At 36.7% G+C, this 24,409-nt stretch overlaps 1 protein-coding gene across 4 annotated transcripts in view; it reads left to right on the top strand.

Annotated features, from left to right (window-relative positions):
- Positions 1–978: 978 nt before the first annotated feature.
- LOC138715517 (zinc finger protein 227-like) overlaps positions 979–24,409 on the top strand; it is a 32,831-nt gene continuing 9,400 nt past the window's right edge. Inside the window, exons 1-4 of one of the 4 annotated variants that reach the window (XM_069848530.1) lie at positions 979–1,050; positions 11,206–11,303; positions 18,276–18,413; positions 23,471–23,553. In XM_069848530.1, coding sequence (XP_069704631.1) covers positions 981–1,050; positions 11,206–11,303; positions 18,276–18,413; positions 23,471–23,553 — 389 coding nt within the window. In that variant the 5' untranslated portion in view covers positions 979–980. Of the gene's footprint in view, positions 1,051–1,571; positions 1,729–11,205; positions 11,304–18,272; positions 18,414–23,470; positions 23,554–24,409 lie in introns of those variants that run through there. The other 3 variants (XM_069848529.1, XM_069848532.1, XM_069848531.1) reach the window with 3 other exon arrangements.

Here is a 24,409-nt window from a genome sequence, read left to right as displayed (position 1 = left end):
TGATTTTCTTTCGATTTGATTGGTTATAATTGTCATTTGACATAGAATTTTCATAATTTTGAATGGGCAATGACGTTGTCAGTTGTTCTCGGTTGTTTGACGTGAGTGGTGTTAGCCTGTATTGTGTCTGATGGCTAAAGCTACTGAAAGTTTGTCATTTTATGATTTTCGTGATTTGCTTTCAATTTGATTAGTTATAGTTGTCATTTGTTTAGAATTTTCGTAATTTTGAATAGGTAATGACGTTGTCAGTTGTTCTTGGTTGTTTGACGTGAGTGGTGTTAGCCTGTATTGTGTCTGATGACTGAAGCTTTTGAAAGTTTGTCATTTTATGATCTTCGTGACAGATGTGTGAACATAAACAGAGTATTATATTTGTGTCGATTTTGGTTTAGTTCTTTCGCTGGTGAATAAGAATTGTGACGATTGATGAGGAGAAAACTGTGTTTCTGTGGTTTCAAGGAATTATTACTGAATGTTCCGTGTAAGTTAAGATGTAATACCTAAGTGTTCGAGGAAAATTTCATTTTGTGTAAATAAATGGTTTAATTATGCGAAGTTGACTGTACGACAAAGTGTTGGTTTAGTTCTTTGTTGGCTGCATGGTTTAAATTTAGATTGCCTTGAAGCCTGTGTCATATACTGGAAGTGAAGTGGTTGTCGCTGAAGACGTCAATGAGGATTGAATTTTGTTTGAAAAGGTGAGGAATTATTATGTTTCTTTGTGTGTGTTTTAGTGATTTGTGGGAGTAAAGTGCGGACGAAAACTGCCAGAAAAGTACTGCCAACTATGAAGTTCGAATGCCACCAAACTCCAAAAAAATCAAAGTTGGAAAATTAAACATATTTTCATTTTTTTTGAAGGGCTTATTCTTCTTTAGAAATATAAATGTATGATTTCACGTCTTTGATTTTGTGATGTTTGGTGGCATTTGAACTTCATAGTTGGCAGAACGTTTTTTTGGTTGTTTTCGTCAGCCATGTTGGATTTTGCCCATCTTGTAGGAAATCACCGGTTAGAGTTATCCTTCTTCCGAAAGGACCAGAAAGGTGAGTTTATAGAATATAATATATATTTTATGAAAATAACATATAAACCTTATGTATTTCATATTTCAATAGTGAAAGGAAGATGTTAATTTTTTCAAAGGAACACGGTATCGAAAGTAGGTACAATACATTCTATTGTCTGCTAAGGAAAGGTCTGTGATGAGGCGATAGTAGCGGTCCTGGTGGTTAGCAACTATTTATGTTTGCATAGTTAGTACAAGAAACCATACACACATTCCTTTTTTTTTTTTTTTTTTTTTTTTTTTTTTTTTTTTTTTTTTTTTTACAGGAACATGTATGGTACATGAGTCAGCTTGAAAAGGCTTTTGGGTTTTACTTTAACAGAGATGGTTTACAAGCAGGAACGTTTATATTTTTTATTGAGGTGACCGATCTGATGATACTACACATCTCAGTGAACCTTGGGAGTCAGTGCTATCTCGCGGGAATTTCATATTTTCTCGATTACAGCTTTAACACAGGGATCAAAATGAATTGTCGAGGCCGGTAAAGGTGATGGGAAGCGAGCATCAAGTCGGCCGTGCATTTATTAACTGTTTTTACGACTACCTTCTTTCGAACACACGACATCGTCTATATTAAATTTCTAAACTTCGACGGTAATGGGAATAACTTAGCGAAGTGCAGTTTATTCAGCAATTCCCAGAATTATTCCAGGTATAAGTCCACACAACTAGTTTTAGTCTTAGGTGACGTAATCGATCTGGTCATAACCAAAGACGTTTACTGTACAGTATACTTAACTGTGAAACGAGCGTTGAGCGACTTCCGCCGATTTTGGAATAGACACCGACGCACTTGAACTGCCAACATAGAAAACAAAAAATCACTCAATCGCTTTCACCTTCATCTTGACGGGATAATAAAAGCCTAAACTAACCTAACCTAACCTAAGTGCGTCGGTGTCTATTCCAAAATCGGCGGAAGTCGCTCAGCGCTCGTTTAACCAATATTTCGTTCAGTGGGCGGTGGATACTCTACATTGACCCATTGGCATAACTTTGTAGGCTATCACACTTTATTTTCGAGGTTTTGCAGATCGGTTTGTATTTATTTGAAATCTGTGCTACAAGAGAGCAGCTCTTATTACAGTAGTTACAATTGGTACGGTATGTTACAGGCCTACACATGCACAAGGTAAAATTATAAATCCTACAAAGAAAACAAAAGGGGAGGAAAGAAGTGGGAGAGGTGGACGGAGAGAGAGACTGACAGACAGACTGGGGGGTGGGAGAGGCAGGGGAAGAGAGAGAGAGAGAGACCAGTACTAATGTAACAGTTAAGAGACAATATTCTAAATTAAATTGAAGGGAAAATTTCAGTATACGTATTTTTCACTAACAATTATAGGCCTATCTTAAAATACTAAAAAGAGCAGATTTGTCTGCGTTTGTCAAATGCGCATCATCATACTTATGAAAAGGCACTTTTCAGTGCCAATAATTTAGTTTGTGTACACAAGGTTGGAATTTTGAAGTAAGAAGGAAAGGAAGGAATCCGTGTTCTGAAATTTATCCAAATTGAAACATAGCTACAGAAAGTACATACATCAATTGAGAATTGGAAGTTTTGTCATTGGATAAATAAATTATATTGAATTATATTTCTATCATTACAAATAATTTATCAGCATATCAATAACAACCTCATAAAATTACTTACAAAAACACTCCCAAAAATAATATACACTTATGAAAAAAAAAAATAAATAAAAAATTATTGGATTAACAATATTTTCACTGTTACAATTACACATATAAACACTAAATATAAACATTTGCATAGAGATAAAAAAATTCACAGGAGAAATAGTTCGTCCAAAGGGCTGGACTCTGGAAGAGTACCCAAAACGCTCATTGCATTTCCGCGTTGAATAGCAATACTTAAGCGTTGACGCAAATAAGTAGTGCTTTCAATAATATCGTCTTATACTACATAAAGGAAAAACTGACATCTAAATCCCAAATTCTACACATCTCATTAGGCCTATATACAATAGGCCTAATTACTGAACACACGAGTATCAACAAAGGTGAATTTAATCTGACAGTGAAAAATTAGAGATGGGAAAACGATTATGGAAAAAAAAAATACTCAAATCTAAATAAGCCTACGTTATTTTTTAAAATTCAAGGGGTGGGGGGTTCAAACACAGTACGGTAACCCCTCTCCCTTGTATATGTCCCTGCTGTTGTTCAAGAGTAGTTCTGTGATTTCTAGGGGATGTTAATTTAAATTCAATTTGTAGACTATGGTATGATAAATTCTGTTAAGAAACATTGACTGATGATCAGTCAGTCATGAATCACTGTGCCGCATCAAACCTCAGAAGGTTTTTGGTCCCAATCACAATTTTTCTCCATCACAATAATTTTCCTCCAAGCTTCGTTATCTTCGTCATGGCCCTCTTTCCTCCTGTTCATTCCAGATCTCTTTGTACCCGGTCATTTCAGCGGAATCTGGTTCTTCTTAAAATATAATGATCTTGAAAACCACTTTTAAATAATTATAGTTTCATTTTTGTGGAATTTATCATTTTTTTTAAATAGCGCTGGCCTTCTGTGCTCGAGGTTGCGGGTTCGATCCTGGCCGAGGTCGATGGCATTTAAGTCTGTTTAAATGCGACAGGCTCATGTCAGTAGATTTACTGGCATGTAAAATAACTCCTACAAGACATAATTCTGGCACACCGGTGATGCTGATATAACCTCTGCAGTTGCTAGCGTCGTTAAATAAACCATAATTTAACCATTTTTTTTTAGTGTTAAAGGCAACTTATTTTTAATATTCCAGTTACATGCATTATTAATGTCTAAGCATATAGTTTTATTTACTGCTCCTCTGTTTTATGTATTCTTAAAGCATTAGGCCTAGTATTACTATCTGCACAGTTGGTTTTTATGTGAGTTGAATTGCATCCTGAATGAATATTGTCACATAAGCAATGTTACAAATGAATCGATCAAAGCTGAATGGGATTAAGTCAGTTTTTGTATCTTTTCAGGAGAACGAAAAAAACATTATATCGTGAAGAAAATAAAATAAATTTATTGACTGTTTATGTTAAGTTGTAGAATAATTCCCTAGCCTATGTGTGCTACAATAGAAACACAAATTCAATGTCTCATACACATAAAAATTATTTAGAAAAAATTGACTTAATGTTTTTAGTTCCATAGTTGCTACTTACAGTTCATAAATGCTTTACATATTGAAATATTACATAGTATTTTAGTTATATTTGTCAATTCATAGAGCACAAGCGTAGAGAACAAACATATGGTTAATAGTGTCCACAAGTAGAAAAGTATTAGCTAAGCAAAAATGAGTGACGACCTGAACGTCTACAGAGATTACATATTGTTGCTTCAATGCAAGACGGCAAAGTAGGTTTACAAACCGTGTCACTTCTGGGATCTCAGTAGATTTCTGCAATATTCTCGCTGCAGCAGTGTTAACGATTATATTAACCATCGGAAACTTGGAATTAAACCCAGGACCTAGCTCGATGGAAGCAAGAGACAGCAGCGAGGATGTGTTCAAGAAGGAAATGAATGTTAATGTTATGTTTTATTTAACGATGCTCGCAACTGCAGAGTTTATGTCAGCGTCGCCGGATGTGCCGGAATTTTGTCCCGCAGGAGTTGTTTTACATGCCAGTAAATCTACTGACATGAGCCTGTCGCATTTAAGCACACTTAAATGCCATCGACCTGGCCTGGGATCGAACCCGCAACCTTGGGCATAGAAGGCCAGCGCTATACCAACTCGCCAACCAGGTCAACAGAAGGAAATGAAGGACTACATGAAAGAAATGAGAGAGGACCGGCAAAATGTAAGTGTTCTTCTTAGAAAAGTTGCTAATGATTTAGATATACTTATTAACAGACACACTGAAGTTGAAAATAAGTTAAAAAATGTCGTTGAAAAAGAAAATAATGTTAAATTCTACAGTGAGAAGATGGGAAAGTGACAGTGTAATATATGGAGCCAAATTAACGTATAAGGTGATATGTTGTCCTGACATTAAATAATCACGTGAATTTGTAGATACGCAGCACACTATTTCCATAACAGTTAAAGATAGACGTTCCGTTGTTCTATCATTAAATAGATTGTTTCTCCAAGTCAGTAATGGTGTAGATACGTCAGAATGGCCAATTTTTTAGATACGTTGTTATGACTCTAAACCCCCGACTTGGTGTTAGAGTTTATGACTAAATATTTTGGTCTGAACTTAGAGGAAAGTGTTATAAATAATGCCTACAGAGTTGGTAGAGGAAGGAAACGTCCTATTGTCATGAAATTCAACAGCTATTTTATTAAAGAACACATTATAACAAATGCTCATCTACTCAGGGGATCAAATATCAACACAGACAATGACTACACAAAAGAAGAGACAAAAGAAAGAAATTAGTACCTGTACTAAAGGAAGCTCGGAAAAAAAAGGGACTAAGAACAACTCTAATAGAAGACAAACGAAAGATTGATGGAAATATCTTCGATTTGGAATTCTTCAATAATCACAGCATCGAAGATATAGTGAGTGACAACAATGACTATATTAGAAGAAGAATTATGACAAATAGAAACAGATCAACCTCACCACAACGGGCAAGCAGGAGCAGAAGTTCTTCAAGGAATAGAAAATCAAAAAGTTTAGAAGGGGTCGAGGAAGGAGGAAATTTTGACACATTCGAATAAGCAATTGGAAGACAACAGTAGAAAAATATCTGGACCTTCTAGAGGAGTTGATATTAGAGACTTCTTAAATGAAGCTGAGACCGGGGAAAATACAAATGCAGAAAGAAGAAACACTAGTGATGAAAGAAGATCCAGCATGATAGTAGTTGGAACACACAAGAAGATGACGGAGCTGGAGCAGGGCATCGAGCAGATGGAGTTATCAGAGATGACAGTAGGAAGAGCTCGAGGAGACACGAAGTGTCTACATCAGGGAGAAGCACAAACAAATCAGCAGCCAAAGAGAGTGCCAGAGAATTTAATGAATCTAGAACTGATCCAGCATAACTATTTACTAAGGGAGAGAGACCTTTGAAATGTCTCTCTTGCCAGAATACATCTTTGTCGGGTACAAGCGTGTCCCTGTGTGTGTGTATGTGCCGAGTCCAATGCGGTGCTTTAGGTGCCAACGGTTCGGACATATGCAAAAACGTTGCACTAATAATATCATATGTGCAAGGTGCGGTGGTGCTGAACATGGGGATTCCCCATGTGGCGGCGCCGAGCACTGTGTGAACTGTTCCAGGGATCACGCTTCTAATTCGAAAAACTGCCCAAAGTATATGCTGGAGAAGGCAATTCGATCTTCGAGTCCGGGAAAATATTAGCTTCTTCGAGGTGCATAAGCGTATTTTACATAAAGCAAAATGGCAATGGAAAAGTCCTATGCGTCTGTACTGCAGAAAGCAGCAGAGGGAATTGATGCCACCACACAAACGCCACCTCTTACAAATATGCCTGGGAAGCGAATTGAGATTGCAACCCAGACGTATGTAGACGCTGCCACTCAGACTGCTGAGTCAGACGACACGTGTGGGCTTGACATCAGGCATTACATCCCTAAGAAGATCGCTGCCGTTACAACAGAGAAGGATTCTAGGCCTGGCAGAACATCAGAATGTCGCACTCCTAGTTCGGGTGGCGGGTCGAGATCACGTCCTCGATCAAGATCACGATCAGGAGTGCGACAAACTGCAAGTGAGTCGCCACAGTCGAAGACAAGCAGTCCCAGACAAGGGCAGCAAGTCATAGTAAAGATAAAAAAAGAAAATCCCCTGTCAAGCCACCATCATGATTTAGCTCCTCGCGATGACTGATATTGTACAGTGGAATGTGAACGGTGTACACAGCAGATACACAGAACTACAACAATTGATCTATCATGAGAACCCTGCTACTTTATGTCTTCAGGAGACACCTCCGACCTGAACATTCCCTGAATATATCAGGATACAGTGTTCACCGGTATGATCATCTTGCCGGTATTCGCGCCAATGGAGGTTGTGCCATCTTACTCCGCCAAAGTATCTTTCCCTCTGTCATTAATATTAACACTCCTCATCAACGCATAGCCGCAACAATAACTTTACCGACCATTCAGTTTTCAATAGTTTGTGTCTGTATGCTCCCAGAAACTCCTTCCACAGTGAATGAAATTGAACATATCCTGTCACAGGTATCTGCTCTATATCCGTTAGTGGGGATTTTTTAGTGGGGATTTTAATGCATCCCACCACTCTTGGGGCTCTAATTCTGATGATGACAGAGGAAATAAAATAGCAGAGGTATGTACACGTCTAAATCTAATTACCCTGAATTCAGGGGAACCAATACACCTATCCTTTGCGTATGGTATAATCGACGCGCCAGCTGGAGTAATGACTGGCAGGTTAAAGAAAAGGTTAACAACAATAACAGACCTGTCGATTGCATTCTGTTCTAAAGCGATGTTGTCGCGTCTTTTTCATACTGCAGGGCGTACAAACGAGAAACTCGACTACTTTATAACTAATATAATAATAATAATAATAATAATAATAATAAAAATACTTTTATGCTATCTAACTACATTAATTAAATAAATATTAAATTACAGTTATTAATTACCTGACATCCTAGCTCTCATCTGAACTGCTTCCTTCACTGTCATTGTCACCTAAGCTTATAATGAACTAGTCTCTTCGTTTTCAGAATCGCGAACAATATATTGGCGTTCTATTTCTCTTGTCCTGTTAACACACTTTGTCCACAATTCCGAATTTATTAGTTTAACATATTCTCGTATAGTTCTGCATACACTGTCACTCCGTGATAGAGTCACATTTCGTTTTCGAACTTCATGTTTTAAGCGCGTCCAAATAAGTTCAATAGCATTTAAATTACAGTGATATGGGGGCAACCGCAAAACCTCATGGCTAAAATCTCTTGCAATTTTGTCAATGACAAACTCTCTACTGATATTATTTTCTTTTATAAATTCAAGCAATACAGATATAGTGGGGAGTGGATTGGGTACTTCTAGATTGTGTTGTAGCATGAAGCTAATAATATCATCCTTTCTTGTCGATCTATTTGGTAGCCTAAACTGTAGCCTGGAATGATAAGCAGCGTTATCCGTTACAATTATACTCGGAGGGCTTGTTCGAAGATTTTTCATTAATTTGTTTGCAAACCAGTCCTCGAAAATTTCAGAATTCATCATGTGAATCTGCTTTGGAGTCACCTATATTTCTAGCTGAAAGGAACAAACAATTTGGAACCCAGCCGTCACTACTACCTGCGTGCAAAACCATAATTCGTTTCCCACGAGATACAGGGGCATTGAAGGCACATGAGCAACTCCCATCATCCCAACCTTTTTTGGGGACATCATGTATGTCAGACCATGTCTCTGCCGATCTTTTAGAACGAAGTGTGTTCAAATATTTGTACCTCCATGTTACTATTCTCGACGACTCCATTATCACGCGTCTTTTGTTAAGAATTCGGAACCTGAATCCTAACTTTTTCAATAATTCTCTGTGTTGTTTCTTTGTAGGGGAATTCACACTTGGTTTGAAGTTCTATTAATATTTCACTAACTGTTGGCGACTGTCCATTTAAAAAAAAATCATATACCGTTCTATGAATCAGATCGAGGTGAAGTTATCAGCTTTTTCAAATTTCTGTTTTTTTTTATTTTAATTTTTTTTTTTGGGTGTTTTAGCACCTCTTTCTACAACTCTGCTTACGGCTTGCCTACTTAATCCAACAGCTTTTGCAGTCTCTGTAATCAGTCTCTTGCCCAATTTATTACTTTTGACGTAGGCATACACATTAAAAATTATTTTCTGAAACTGTTTATACATTTGCTACCTGTAATTGTCTTACTTCTACTAGTTGAAGGAACACACGCATTTACATTACTGTCAACTTCATCATCGCCTTCCCACGGCCTCCACATCTTAAATATTAACACCAACTTATAACTTCCACTTGAAATACTTTATTAAACTGAACGAACATTTATTATTAAAAATGGCAACCTTGGTTCTTACTCCACGTGGACTTGATATGTACACGTCAAAATTCAATCCTGGATTGCCATTGGCGGCAACAGTTTTTTGTAGAATATTATTGGAGCGGTGTGACTAAAAGAACCACAATTACAAGCGACAAACAATGACTTATAAATATTAAAGCCTCGCCGGTCGTTACTCCGGCTGTATATGTACAAGTTGCAGTGTCCAGTCGATCAATCCTAGTGAAATGGAGGAGTACACGAGAGCGGAATAAGTAGACCTGATTTTCGAATATGGGTGAGCCAATGGGAACAGTAGACAAGCTCACAGATTGTATCGGGTCAAGTACCCACATAGGAGACATCCGGCCCATACCATTTTTCCATGACTGTTCCAAAGGTTAAGGGAAGGAGGGCACGTGGTGCCAAATTACAATTCCATTTCCACACAACTATTTTTGCTTATAACTTTCGACTCAGTCATTTCCGGACCACAGTTCCTTATCTCAAATTGATACATGTTCCCTTCGCCATTATCCCTGAAAGTTTGTAACACCACCTAGGAAATACCAACACCCTCTCTCCCTCTCTCTCCCCCTCTCCCTCTCTCCCCCTCTCTCTCTCTCCCCCTCTCTCTCTCTCCCTCTCTCTCTCCCTCTCTCTCCCCCTCTCTCCCTCTCTCTCCCCCTCTCTCTCCCCCCCTCTCTCTCCCTCTCTCTCTCCCTCTCCCTCTCTCTCTCGCCATCTCTCTCTCCCTCTCCCTCTCTCTCTCCCTCTCACCCCCTCTCTCACCCCCTCTCTATCTCCCTCTCTCTCTCCCTCTCTCTCTCCATCTCTCTCCCTCCCCCTCTCTCCCCCTCTCTCTCCCCCTCTCTCTCCCGCCCTCCCTCCCTCTCCCCCTCTCTCTCTCCCTCTCTCCCCCTCTCTCCCTCTCTCCCTCACTCTCTCTCCCTCTCTCTCCCCCTCTCTCCCCCTCTCTCCCTCTCTCTCTCCCTCTCTCTCCCTATCTCTCTCCCTCTCTCTCTCCCTCTCTCTCTCCCTCTCTGTCTCCCCCCCTCTCTCCCTCTCTCTCCCCCCCTCTCTCTCCCCCTCTCTCTCCCCCTCTCTTCCTCTCTCTCTCACTCTCTCTCTCCCTCTCTCTCCCTCTCTCTCTCTCTCTCTTGAAAATATGTATGTACCCAATTCCTACCCACTTCACTTTATGTGATTCGGGTTCCGCATATTGCGGATAGATGGCAGGACTGTGACCCATTTTCTATCTGTAGACCACTTTGGCGGGCCATGCTGTACATGAAGTATATTGTTATGTCAAAACTGACTTCTCCCACATTGATTAAAACAATAATGAAGTAGATCTATTTCTAGAATATACGACGATTTTGTCCCAAGCAAATGGTACCATTAACTTTCGTCCCAATTCTTTTGTCCCCTTTGTTTTTATGTCGCAAGTTTTTAGTCCCAAACGCCTATATGTCCCAAGCTGAAGTTAAGGTAATTTGTATATTTTATGAAATTCTGATAAAATACAAATAAATTACAAATGATTTAAAAGTGTACTAGCTTTATTTAATTTAAGTAAGTACATATATCAGAAAAAAATGTCCTGAAACAGGAGCATGTGTGTGCTGTTTTTCACACAGTACCTGTAAGGTACCCATGGCCAAAAGTAATTGAGCTGAACACTGTTCTCTCGTCTCACATCCTCATTCAGTTTTAACATCTCCTCTCCTGTGTTTTGTAGGAAGAACTCTTTGTTGTTATATTGTACCTAACGAGAGGAACGAACAGAAGTGTGTCACCTTGGTGCCATTTGCGTGGTATAAACATTAATTTGGTACGAAAACTATTTTTGACGTTATAATTCCTGGGATGTTAGTGACCTGGGACGAACCACTCGAGACGAAAAGTTGTACTATGCTATTTCTATGAATTGTGTAAGATACATCACAATGAACCTAGCAATCATTTCTCACTTTCTTACATGTTGTGTACAGATGAAATTTTGGGAAATATTTCGAAATTTCAGAACTGTATGTTGCTGCTAGTATAAATTTTTCTCTGTAGCTCATGTTCTCCAATAAATGTAATTTCCCAATCAACTCTTCCAGTTGTGATGGATGTGATCAAGATGGAGCCGGAGAACTATACATTGACTATAGAAACCAGTGATACTTCAGACATAGAAGAGAAAAAGCCTTTGTCAGAGGTAAATTAAGAAGCATAAGTAGATCACAGCTGCTTCTTGTAACTGCTATTTAAAATAAGTTTATTGTAAGTGTTTTTATAAATGATGGACTTTTTAAAATTTGTTTAATGTTTCAATGAATAGAATATGTAAGTTCCAAAGAAGAAGATTATTATTAGAAGTATATAGTTTCATGGACAGCTGTCAGACAGATACACATATCTCCAATTAGACAATATTGTAGCAAACGATAAGTCACCTCTTGTTAATCAGGACACCCTTTTGCTATTCACTCTTTATGAATTGAAATATAAAATTATTTTTAATAGTCTTTGGTGGACCTTGGAGGCTTCTTTGACATTGTAGAGTGAGGTGAATACAAAATATTTGCATCTAAATACAAAATGTAATCACATTTCAAAATGAGATTGTGACAATAAAGGCGGGTTCAAACAGGATAGGAGTGTGTGTATTTGCGATCTGATTCAGCTGTTGAAATGCAGGTTCTAATAACTATTGTCACGTGATTGTCTTAATTAAGCAGAGGTGAAATCTTTGTTCATTTTGTAAAACATTCGACATTTGTACCAAGTTTATTGAGAAACACACACAAGCCATTGGAAATTAACATGTATTTGAAATGGGTGCCTAGTTAGAAGAATGAAGAGACACCCATCCGATAGTTCATTCGTGAGTGGCAACAGCAACAGTGACTCATATATAATATGTAGGGTGAATGCCATACATTTTATAAATACATAATTCGTTTCTTCGCACCTATACCACATTTCTTAAAAAATTGCGATTTGTGTCACTGCTTGTTTTCGAAATTTTTGCTTCATAGAAAAATCGAATTCCTAATCCATTTCTGATATACAGCGTGATTCACGAAGTTCTCCCCTGGTTTATGGGGGTAATTTCTGAGGTTATTGGGAACAAAAAACAATAAATTAATGAGAAACGTATTAAGGAAATGATAGCAAAGGCAAGGTCAGTGATAAGGAAGTTAGGCCTCAATGAAATCTCATGGGCTAAACATAAAAAATAGATGAATCTATTGTTACACTACAGAAAACCAGACAACTCATCACATAAAATTTCAGCACTGTTAAAAGTGTTTTCTAAATTCACTTATTTCTGTGAAATATGTGATCTGGTTTGCAGAATTTCCTATATTACATATAAACTTTATCTTATTAAAATAATATTGAGCAGTCCATTTGTTACTATATAATCTTCATTTACATATTATTACGTCTTCTATTTATATTATGTTTTTTAAACTATTTTTATTTTTATTTTTCATTTGCAGTTATATCTTTTTCATGCTTTTTATGTTTTTGTTTTTATGGAATAAATAACTATGGTTTTGTGCTGTCTGTTGTCATTGGGACTTCGCCTTGTTGTAGGTAAATAGATAAATAAATAAATTAGTTAGAAGTGTGACAATGTATGGAGCTGTGTCATGGATATTAAATTCAAAACTTAAATCTAAACTAGAATCTAAAGAAATGGACTTGCTCAGGGCTGCATGATGTTTAAAATGAGATAAAATAAGAAATGCGAAAAACTATAATCCTAGTAAATAAATTGGGTGAGACTCAAAAATAGAAGAGGTAATGTGGATAAGGATATTTGTCCCCTATGCGGATGTTTTGAAGATGCAGTTCATCTGCTCTTAAAATGCACAGCAACAAATGACCTGAGATTTAGCGGAATAGAAAATAAATAATTTTTGAAAATGAATGAGAAGATAACTTTAAAAAAACTACTAAACATTAACAAGCATAATAATTAGGTAAATTTTTGTTCGGAGATAAAATTAGATGGAAAAGACGGTAAAGGAACAATGTAAAGATAGATTATAATGTGAGAGACTACAAAAGCTATTAGTTGAGGAGTAACCAAATTAGTAATCTGTTATACAGTTACGGAAACAGGTGAAACAATAAATTAGAATAATAGTAGTAAAAGATTTAGGAATAGTAAATATAATGAATAGTGAGTTCATTATGATAATACCTTATACCGAACTACAATTGTATGTAGGTCATGTCATGAATAAGTATAAGTTAAGAACATTAAGTTAAAGTGTGATATTTTAATATTGACAGAAGGAAAAAAGGATAAGAAAAGGTTGCCTAAGTCGTGCAGTTTCCAATTTATTTTTTAAAGTTTACAAGCAATTCCCTAGATTATTTTAACTTAATTATCTTTTAATGTGTAATTTTTGGCAACTAATATATTCTTTCCATGTAGTTATCATAGATTCTAAGTACATTTTAAACTTTTTTTTTTTTTTTTCACAACCTGCAAGCAGTACCATTTTGGCAACCAGTTTCCCTAATCGTACCTAAATTGAAATGAAGGTCAAACTGGTTGTGTACAAAATTAATGTTATTTAATGTGACATTAATTACTACAAAAAGGTTTGCAGGTACAAAGTGTAGTAGTGCAAGAAAAGCATTAAACAACTTACAATATTTATATCATACCAATCCTAAAATACTGTGGAGAAATATTAATGACATCTTCTAATACAAACAAAGAATTACTTGAACACACTCAAAATCAAGCATTGCGTTTGATAACTGGTGCAGTCAAAACTACACCAATTGCAGCATGACAAGTCATCACCTCTAACAAACCCATTATGCTAGAATTAGAAACTGAAGCTCTGTTAAGTTATGAAAAGTTAATAAGACTCCAGAATTCTGATAAATGGAACAAGTACCAAAATTCCAAGCATACATTGAAAACCCAAAATGGATTCATACAAGAAGGAATAAAATTAAAACAAATCCTAAGAATCCCCAAACAGAAAGAAAATCTGCAGAGTAGTAACAACCCACATGACAATATTAATGTACAGTACAGATTAAACTTAAACAAATCCTTCAAGAAGAAAGATATACCTCTGTATGGAGCAAAAGGTTCTCATGTTAGAAATCCTGCACACAATATATCCACCACATGATTGGATTCATTTATATGCAGATGGTTCCCTCACAGACCATGAGGGAACCACCGATGTGGCTCAGTTGGTTAAGAGCTTGCCTGCCGGTCTGAAGTTGCACTCGGGCGTGGGTTCGATCCCCGCTTGGGCTGATTACCTGTTTGGGTTTTTTCCCAGCTACTCCCCAACCGTAAGGTGAATGCCAGGTAATCTCTGGCGAATCCTCGGCCTCATCTCGATATCACCAATCTCATCGACACTAAATAATCTCGTAGTTGATACAGCGTCGTTAAATAATCAACTAAAAGAAAACTGACCATGAGGAAGGGGCTGGAGCAGGAGGAACTTGCCAGTTCTTTTCTTTCTACAAAAGAGTTGGCAGGAATACTACAAATTTTGATGGGAACAAAGAGGCTATTTATACATCACTCCAAAATTGATTCAATTGGATACACCATTGCAAAAACATAGTCATATTATCAGACTGCAGAACAGCAATCCAGGCAGTAGTACCAACAAATCACCCAAAAATGCAAAAAATTAAAGAAATACATTCTATGATTAAACAAATTCAAAATCTAGATAAACACACAATTCTTCAGTGGATACCTGCACATTGTGGCATAAATGGGAATGAGAGGGCCGATATGTTGGTGAAAAGGCTCCAAAATTGAACAGAATACAAGTCTAAATCTGTCCTACGAATCTGTCAAACGAATCATCAAAAGCAAGATCAACCACAATTACAATATTAAAGTATTAGCAGACAGTGAGAATATCAAATGGAAAAATTCTGTTGGAAAACAACTACTCTAATCCTGGAACTTCCTCGTAAATCTGCTGTTGCTATGTTCAGGCTACTCAGAAGCGACTAGAAGCATTTGATGTGTGAATATGGAGAAGAATAGAATGTGTGAAGTGTACAGACAGAATAAGAAATGAAACTGTGTTGGAAAGAGTGGGTGAAGAAAGAATGATGCTGAAACTGATCAGGAAGTGGAAAAGGAATTGGTTGGTTACTGGTTGAGAAGAAACTGGCTACTGAAGGATGTACTGGAAGGAATGGTGAACGAGAGAGAAGTTCGGGGCAGAAGAAGATATCAGATAATAGACGATATTAAGATATATGGATCATATAAGGAAACAAAGAGGAAGGCAGAAAATAGAAAATACTGGAGAATGCTGGATTTGCAGTGAAAGGCCTGCCCTTGGGCAGAATACTATCAATGAAGGAATGTTGATATAGCCTGTATCAGAGACTTACACTAGACGGCCAGGAGGTGCTCCAGTTCCTAGAGGAAGGTGCTCCAGTTCCTAGAAGAAGGTGCACCGTTTTCCTTTTGAAAATTAACATCTGCAGGACAAAAATTGCAGAAGCGCTGCTGCAACAAACAGCAGTTGTGTTGACACCTCTCTCCCCATAGGGATGTGAACCCTACTTGATGTTTCCTGCATTGAGTGATTACACTGGGTGACTTTTTTGGATAGTGCAAAATCCAGACTTGTCGACATTGAAGATGTGAAGAGTGTTTGTGGACTTTTCAGCTGTAATTTTTTCCAAGATGTCGAAAAATCCGTGGACACCCTCCTTGTTGAATCCTTCATAACGCGAATTGAAGTAATAGCACATCAATATTATGATGCACAAAACTGGGAATTGTGGTAAATTTTTTGCGTGGTGCTCCTGTTTTGTCTAGCGATATGCTGCTGTTTTTCCACTAACAATCATTCACGGTTATATAGATTGCTTCCCATGCTGCACTGAAGGCAGCACTTTAATGGCAAAGAGATACAAATTCAAGACATGGCATGCCTGGATGGGTACTCTTGGGTCTATGACACAAAGTTTATTATCAGTCATTAAACAGAGAGACAGATATGGAGGAAGGGAGGGAGAGAGAGAGAGTGTTTTTCTGAAGCCACTCTCTGTTAGATCTTTGTAATGATCGCTTTCCCTTGTGGGCTGGTAATTCAAAGTTTGACATGGAATTCATGATCATGAGGTATCTGTGCAGTCCAGTAGAATTTGTAGTTCTTTCTCCTATCTGTATTCATTTCCTTATAATAATAGTAGTAATAATAATAATAATAATAATAATACTTACTTACTTACAAATAGCTTTTAAGGAATCCAGATGTTCATTGCCGCCCTCACGTAAGCCCGCCATCAGTCCCTATCCTGAGCAAGATTAATCCAGTCTCTATCATCATATCCCACCTCCCTCAAATCCATTTTAATATTATCTTCCCATCTACATCTCTGCTTTCCCAAAGGTCTTTTTCCCTCTGGCCTCCCAACTAACACACTATATGCATTTCTGGAATCACCCATACATGCTACATGCCCTGCCCATCTCAAATGTCTGGATTTAATGTTCCTAACTAGGTCAGGTGAAGAATACAATGCGTGCAGTTCTGTGTTGTGTAACTTTCTCCATTCTCCTGTAACTTCATCCCTCTTAGCCCCAAATATTTTCCTAAGAACCTTATTCTCGAACACCCTTAATCTCTGTTCTTCTCTCAAAGTGAAGTGCAAGTTTCACAACCATACAGAACAACTGGTAATACAACTGTTTTATAAATTTCAACTTTCTGATTTTTTGACAGCAGACTAAATGACAAAACTTCTCAACCGAATAATAACATGCATTTCCCATATTTATTCTGCACTCCAAGATATCTGAATTTTTCAACCTCTTCGAAGGATAAATCTCTAATTTTTATGTTTAATAATAATAATAATAATAATAATAATAATAATAATAATAATAATAACAATAATAGTAATAATAATAATAATAATAATAATAATAATAATAATAATAATAGTGGTAGTAGAAACGTGCACTTGAAAGAGCATTAGGGTGCTGTAGAGATATTTTAGCTTTTGCTGTAGTCATTTAGTGATTTCGTTCTGCATGAAATACTGGTTTTCTACGTTAAGTAAATTGCTATTAAATTACGTGTAATTGTAATTTACATAAAAACGTAATGAGTAAATTACCATGCAAACCCTGGTGACGAGGAAACACATGGAGGGAGACGATGGCTTTTATATTTAATATCAAATGAGTATGATAGAAATAGGCCTGTGGATGATATCTTCAAGGTAAGAGTGAAGGATGGATTAAATTCCATCCTGATTCTATGGCTCTGAGGGAAATGTGATATGTCAATTCTTGCAGTTTTTCAGTAGTGAGCATTCTAAGTTTGAATGCCCATATAAAGTCATAATAATCATGTTTCATAACAATTGGTTAGAGTAAAAAATAATAGATATAGCCTATGCATGTCATCTATTTCCATAATAAAAATACCGTAGAATGCACAACATATTGTAAAATCCGATTTTCGCCAAAAATTGACATATCACATTTTGCCTTGGAATCATATAATTTATAGGCACCTAAAGAAGGATGAGAGAAAATTTCGTGAATTTTTTTTGGACTGAATGTGAACGGTTGAGTTATGTACTGAGGGTGGAGGAATCTACGTAGAAGTTAGCAAGAATTCGAAGACATGCGAATCATACAAAGAAGAATGCTGTGCCACTAATTCAGTTACTGTAAAACAAAGCCTTGTGTACTTGGAAATGCCATTGCTGTATACTGATAAACATTTCAAACAATGCAATTCGTGTGGTTGTAAATTAGTCTTGTTCTCAGTCAACTGGAATCGTATGTTGTGTGGCTGAACAATTCCCCACTGCGCATGTGCAGTCCTTCTCATGGCTCAGTCACGTCACTTCTTGCCAATCACACCTTTACTGTAATGAAATACTGGACATTTACAGGCACTTTATATGAATGTGCTATTATATTCTAATTATAATTATGTAACTCATATTAAAGTATGTTTTACTTTCACACAAGAATCTCTACTTCTCTCTTTTCTATGTGCCTGTTAAATACTGGTCATATTCTTCTTTGAGTTTTTCTAGTCTTTGTTGTGCGAACCCAGAGAGCAGCTTGTAACATTTGAAATGAACTTCTAATGCTCTGTAATAGGTTACTGATTTATGACTTCGGGTTCAGCAGGTTGGGAATTTGTCGGATCTGTATGTGACTGGGGTGAAGGAGGAATATGTGGACCACTTGTACCATCAAACTGCAGATATTAAGGTTGAAGAAACTGCAGTGCCATTTGAATTTCATACTGTGAAACCTGAAGCTTTGGTGAGTGAAGCTCGAGGGATGTGCTTGATCTTATTATTCCAATGTTTGACTTGTATTATGTTCATCTCTACACAACTATACTGGCACTTCCTTTCGTTCTATGATAGAAACGTTATTATTTTATTATTTATTTGTTTAAAAGAAGCTTGAAATCGAACTGCTGTTTGACTTCAAGTTTGAAATTAAAAGAAATAATCCTCGCAATACAGTCTTACTGTCGGCAAGGAGCAAATATATAGGATAGGATAGGATAAAGTGTAATATCAAGGTACACATTTCCATTTTGATTATACAAAATCTTTGCTCAAGAGTTAATCATTTTGCAGCTTTTTCCTCTATTTATAAATTGTCACTTTTCTTCATTCATCTTTTTGACCTACTGCTCTTGAATCTTTAGCATGTTCTCAGTGTACGATAGCTTATGTTTTATTGTATCATCATCATCATCATCATCATCATCCTTCCATGTATTGGGCTTACTGACCGTTACAGTGTCTTGTCAATGTTTTAACTGTCTGCCGAAGGATCTATTGCCCATAGGACAGTAATTCAACATTTGACTTGGAATTCTGAATCTAGGCATTCTGTTTATACGTGATTTCCGAATTCACTTGTAATTTTGTAGGTTATCTATGTTAGGTTCAATTTGTAGTTCCTTCATAATGTCACAATTTCTCATGTGGTCCATTCTTGTGTATCCGAATGTACACTTCGTGCTAAAAAGAATGCGCAGCCGACAATTGATAAGTTCCAGATATATAACACTGTGCAGGCTCAGCTCGTCAAAAATGCCTTTCACCAGACAACACATAATTAAACCATTTAAATTTGCTGTAGTTCGTTTAGAAGCCTAAAATATGTTGTAAAATGGAATAGAGTGCTGATTTTAGATGCATCAGGGCTTCTGAAGAGAGAAATAACAATATAACTGATATATTCAAAAACAGTTAATTGAAGATGAACAGGAAAACCACGTTTTATATTGATCCGTTACTACAGTAGAGCCTCTATTATCCGTGGTAATGAAGGGGTAGACTGAACAGTTAATCGAAAAAATCGTATAATCCGTTCCATAAAATATATTTATAAAGGAAGTCCATAATATTTAGGCCTATAGTTTCGTAATTTTCTCCGTGGTGTTGTGTTTAACATGCTAGATAGTTGATCAGAAGTTCACTAATTTAAGTCTGGTTATCAGGGACGGGTTTTAAGGGTTAAGGGAACTCCTTGTGATGGTTGTCTTCCGAAAGATAGGAGTAGAGGCCTCATGTTGTAGATTTACACACTCATACTTTATACAATTTATCTTTTTTTATGAAATTGCACATAGTTGTAACGCCAATCTCGTATTCTGATTGGATATGAGATAGTTTCTGCTTTCCAAAATCTCTTAATTATTTGCCCTTTTTTATACTTAGCACAACACATTTTCTTTCGACACTCATGGAAGATATTTTACATAAATTACACAGAACGTCCATTCCAACAGCAGAACAAAGACTGAATTGTACACGGGTTTTGCAATTGTGTGAAAGTTCTTGGGGTCATTTTCTTGAAAACAGGTAGTAACAAGTTGGGAAAAACACTTCCTCCAACAAGTAATTGTATAGGACTTCATATTTGTGCTGTAAAAAAAAAAAAGAGAGAGTGAAAGAAAAAACAGTCCGATAATCCGCCAATCGGTTAATAGGGTGACAGATAATCGTGGTTCTATTGTATAAGTTTCAAGAGTGTAGATCATTAAGGCACGAGTCTACACAATGAGTGAATAGTACTAGTTCAAGGTTCTAGTCTCCCACTATCTTAATTTTTTTAATTACAAATTTCCCCATCATATGCCTCGCAAAGCTAGATTCATGTGGCAACATCTCTTACAGTATATATTCAAACTCCAGTAAATAACCGCCCCCCCTTCTCCCAAGCAGTACTGCTGTCTGTAAATAAAACGGTCTGTCTTGGCATTACTCTTGAATATGATGGACATGCAGCATTCCGTCAACAAACCGTTTCTATGGTTTGCATCGAGAACAGCCGGAGTGATTGGAGACCTGTTCCATAATATTGTGGACTCCATGCCATACAGAATGAGGACAGTTGTATGGACGAGATAGTAGTCCCTACCAGATGCCTTTTCTGTTTTTATTTATTTATTTATGTATTTATTTATTTATGTATTTGTTTGTTTATTTGTTTATTTGTTTATTTATTTATTTATTTGTTTATTTATTATTTGCTTGCTTTTGCTTGCTTGCTTGCTTTTGCTTGCTTGCTTGCTTGCTTTTGCTTGCTTGCTTTTGCTTGCTTGCTTGCTTGCTTGCTTGCTTTTGCTTGCTTGCTTGCAACGAACATTAAACATTTAAAATAAATCAATAAAAAAAGTTACTGAAGTAACATTTTTACTGTACTGGGAGGTAATCACTGATCACACAACATATGAAATGGAAAACAGACATCTCAAACATCTACACCTTGTGAGGTTCACTAGATTGTAGATGGATGATTTCCAATAAATGAACATTACAGCATTGCCTTCAAATGAAGTTCGTTTACACATGTGAACTGCACAGAGTCAGTCCATTCTTTTTGCTGTGAAGTGCATGTCTCCTATGTTTCATTTCTGCCACCTGTATTACATTATATTCAGTCATTCATAGTTTTCTGTGCAAGGCGGGTCTTTCACTGCAGATCCAGGATTCTCCAATATTTCCTATTTTCTGCCTTTTTCATATTATATTGTATTATATTATAAGAAGACGAAATACGAAATTAAATAACAGACAAACAAGGAATACTGTACGGATGAACGAAATATATAGAAGATCATATGAGACAGGAATCGTCCAAATAATTTAGCTATAGAAGACGAAGCAACCTTGTCAGAAGACAAAAAGGATTTTCTATTGTAAGAGAATAAGTTGAAATAGTGCTTGGGGAAATGAAGAATGGAAAAGCAACAGAAATTGATGGAATCCCCATTGAGTTAGTGAAATGCTTTTGTGAAGGCAAGAAGGAAATTCTATCATTATGCAACGAAAGACCTGAAGATTTTACAGAGAAGGTGTTGCAAAGAAATGTAATGAGTTCAGGACTATCAGCCTGATATTGCATTCGGCGAAGATTTTCCTGCAAATACTGAATTGACGTTTATATTTTAAGATGGAAGGACAGTTGAAAGAAGAGCAGTTTGGATTCAGGAAGAGAAAAAACACAAGGGATGCAATTGGACTACTACGAACAATTGGCAAAAGATACCTAGAGAAAAATAAAGAAGTGTTTATAGTATCTTTGGACCTAGAAAAGGCCTTTGACAGAGTGGATTGAAACAAACTGAAGGACATCCTGAAGAAAATCGGTGTGGTTTGGAAAGAGAGGAGGCTGTTCATTAACCTTTATACAAAACGAGTTAAAGTCAGAATAGGAGAAGAAATGTCTGAAGGAAGTGAAATAGGCAAAGGAGGACTTTATCTACCCTGTTGAACATCTGCTTGGAGGATTTGGTGAAGATATGTTTTCAGAATATGGGAGGGGTGATAGTAGGAGGAAGAAGAATAAAATGCATAAGATTTGCTCATGATACGTTTTTATTAGCAGAAGAGGGGATGATACTAAAGGATATGCTACTGGAGCTACATGGAAACTATGAGCAGTATGGGATGAAGAAAAATGCAAACAAGACGAAGACTATGGTTGTTGGAAGAAAAATAAAGAAGATAAACTTGTGAATACTAAATGATACAGTAGAGCAAGTGGACAACTTCAAATACTTGTGTGTACTATAAGCACTAACATGAGCTGCAGTCAGGAAGTCAAAAATAGGATAGTAATGGCAAAGGGAGCATTTAATAGAAAATGTGGACCTTTGGAAAAAGAACTAAGGGAAGAAATTAGTGAAGTGCTTTGTGTGACGGCATTGTATGGGAGCAGAAACATGGACATTACGACGAAGTGAAGGGAAGCTTTTGGAATGTGGATATGAGAAGAATGGAGCGTGTGAAATGGACAGACAGAATAAGAAATGAAGCTGTGTTGGAAAGAGTGGGTGAAGAAACAATGATGCAGAAACTTATCAGGAAGAGAAAAAGGAATTGGTTGGGTCAGTGGCTGAGAAGAAACTGCTTACTGAAGGATGCACTGGAAGTAATGGTGAGTGGGAGAAGAGTGCAGGGCAGAAGAAGATATCAGATGATAGACGACATTAAGATATGTGAATTATATGCGGAGACTAAGACGAAAGCAGAAAATAGGGAAGATTAGAGAATGCTGGGTTTGCAGTGAAAGACCTGCCTTGGTTGAAAACATGTATGTATGTATTATGTATGTAAGTATATTATATTATATTAACTCATACTGTATATTATATTACATTACAATACATTATATTATGCTGCTGCACATTTTATGATTCTCCAATATTTTAATTGCCATTTATGTAAGTTATATGGACAAAATACTTTAGATTAGATATGAATCAAAGTAACCTTTGTTGAATTAAGAAATACAAGCGAATTACTCACCATCTTATGTTATCCTTGTGACCAGCCTCATGGTCTAGTGGTCAGAGCTTCTGGCTATAGTTCATGAAGTCCCGGGTTCGATTCCCGGTTAGAGCACAGGAATTTTTCCTTAAAGGGGATTATTCCTGTGTTCGTCCATGGTCTGGAATTTAGGTTAAGTTTAGATTTAAGACCTCTCCTGGCACTACATTATCATAATCATCCTATCACATCATCGGGGTAATGTAACTCTGCCTTCCAGGCGCCCCAACCTCAGAAGTGGGTTACAACTAAGCCACGGCCAGGAGAGAAGACCAGAAATGTCGAAAAGACAACCTGGTGGCATTGGATAAAAAAAAATGTTATCCTTGTAGTTGTGCAATTGTCTTTTGTTTCACAAGATGATCACGATTGATGGTATTGATAGGGTTAGTAGAGATTTACAGTAATGATGGAAAGCTGGATGTGAACGGGATATCAGCATGTATATTAGTACCACTTAGTTATTTTCTACTGAAAAATTCTACCTCGTGTAAATAACATTCATTTACCCTCCGTTTGTAGGGAGAGCCGTGTGCCTTGGACACAGTGAAACTAGAGCAAATGCTGGAAGTAATTTCACCAGATGATGAAGAATTACCTGACAGGTGAGAATAATGCGTGCCTTATCACTTTCTATGTCTTTGGTTTTGCTGCTTCATAACTATGGTGTAGGAAATAAGTTTGTAGTGTGATATTGATTGTTATATTTCATATAAGGAAATAATTACTTTTAAATTATAACTTAGTTTATCTTAAGGATTGAAATGGTACAAAATCTTATCATCATGATCTCTACAATCATCACAATGTTTGACATAATGGCTCTTTGCCTCCCAGTGACAGCCTTCCAATTTCCAATCAAAAGATGTCTATCCTTTTTTTTTCTGATCATTTTTTTATATAATCATATGGCCATTTTATTTTCGGCTTGCGAACTTTTAATTTCCCACCCACATTTGCATCAGAAATCACTCTTAATATTGTGTAACTTTTCATTGTGATTATATGTCCAAGCCATTCAAATCTTTGGAGTTCAATATCAGTAACAGTACCGGCATCAGAATGAATATCGTTATACAAATTTTTTACTTCCTTATTTGTTCTAATTGGACATTCTCCTTGGTCATATTTGAATGTTTGATTTCAAAAACAACCTATGTTAAATAGGAAAACTGAAGAACAGTGAATTATTCTCGAATTATGTTTAGTTTTTTCTAAATAAATTTGTTGTTGTTTTCTAATGCCAGTGTTTGAGGAATGTCATAATCACGATTATCTTACTGTGTTCGTTTACTGAACGACTTTGTCATTCATTTGATTGAGTAATTTCACGATTTTGTTATCAGTATGGAAAATATATCTTCTTCTAATACCAATAAAATAATACTGGATTGAACTGTTCTTCAACCATGCCGTTATCATTATTAGGCGTGTAGCTATGTTGATGTGCGTGGTGAAGCC

This window comes from Periplaneta americana, chromosome 15 (assembly GCF_040183065.1).
Source record: "Periplaneta americana isolate PAMFEO1 chromosome 15, P.americana_PAMFEO1_priV1, whole genome shotgun sequence".
Classification (NCBI taxonomy): domain Eukaryota; kingdom Metazoa; phylum Arthropoda; class Insecta; order Blattodea; family Blattidae; genus Periplaneta; species Periplaneta americana.
This window is presented reverse-complemented; position numbering and strand designations above follow the sequence as displayed.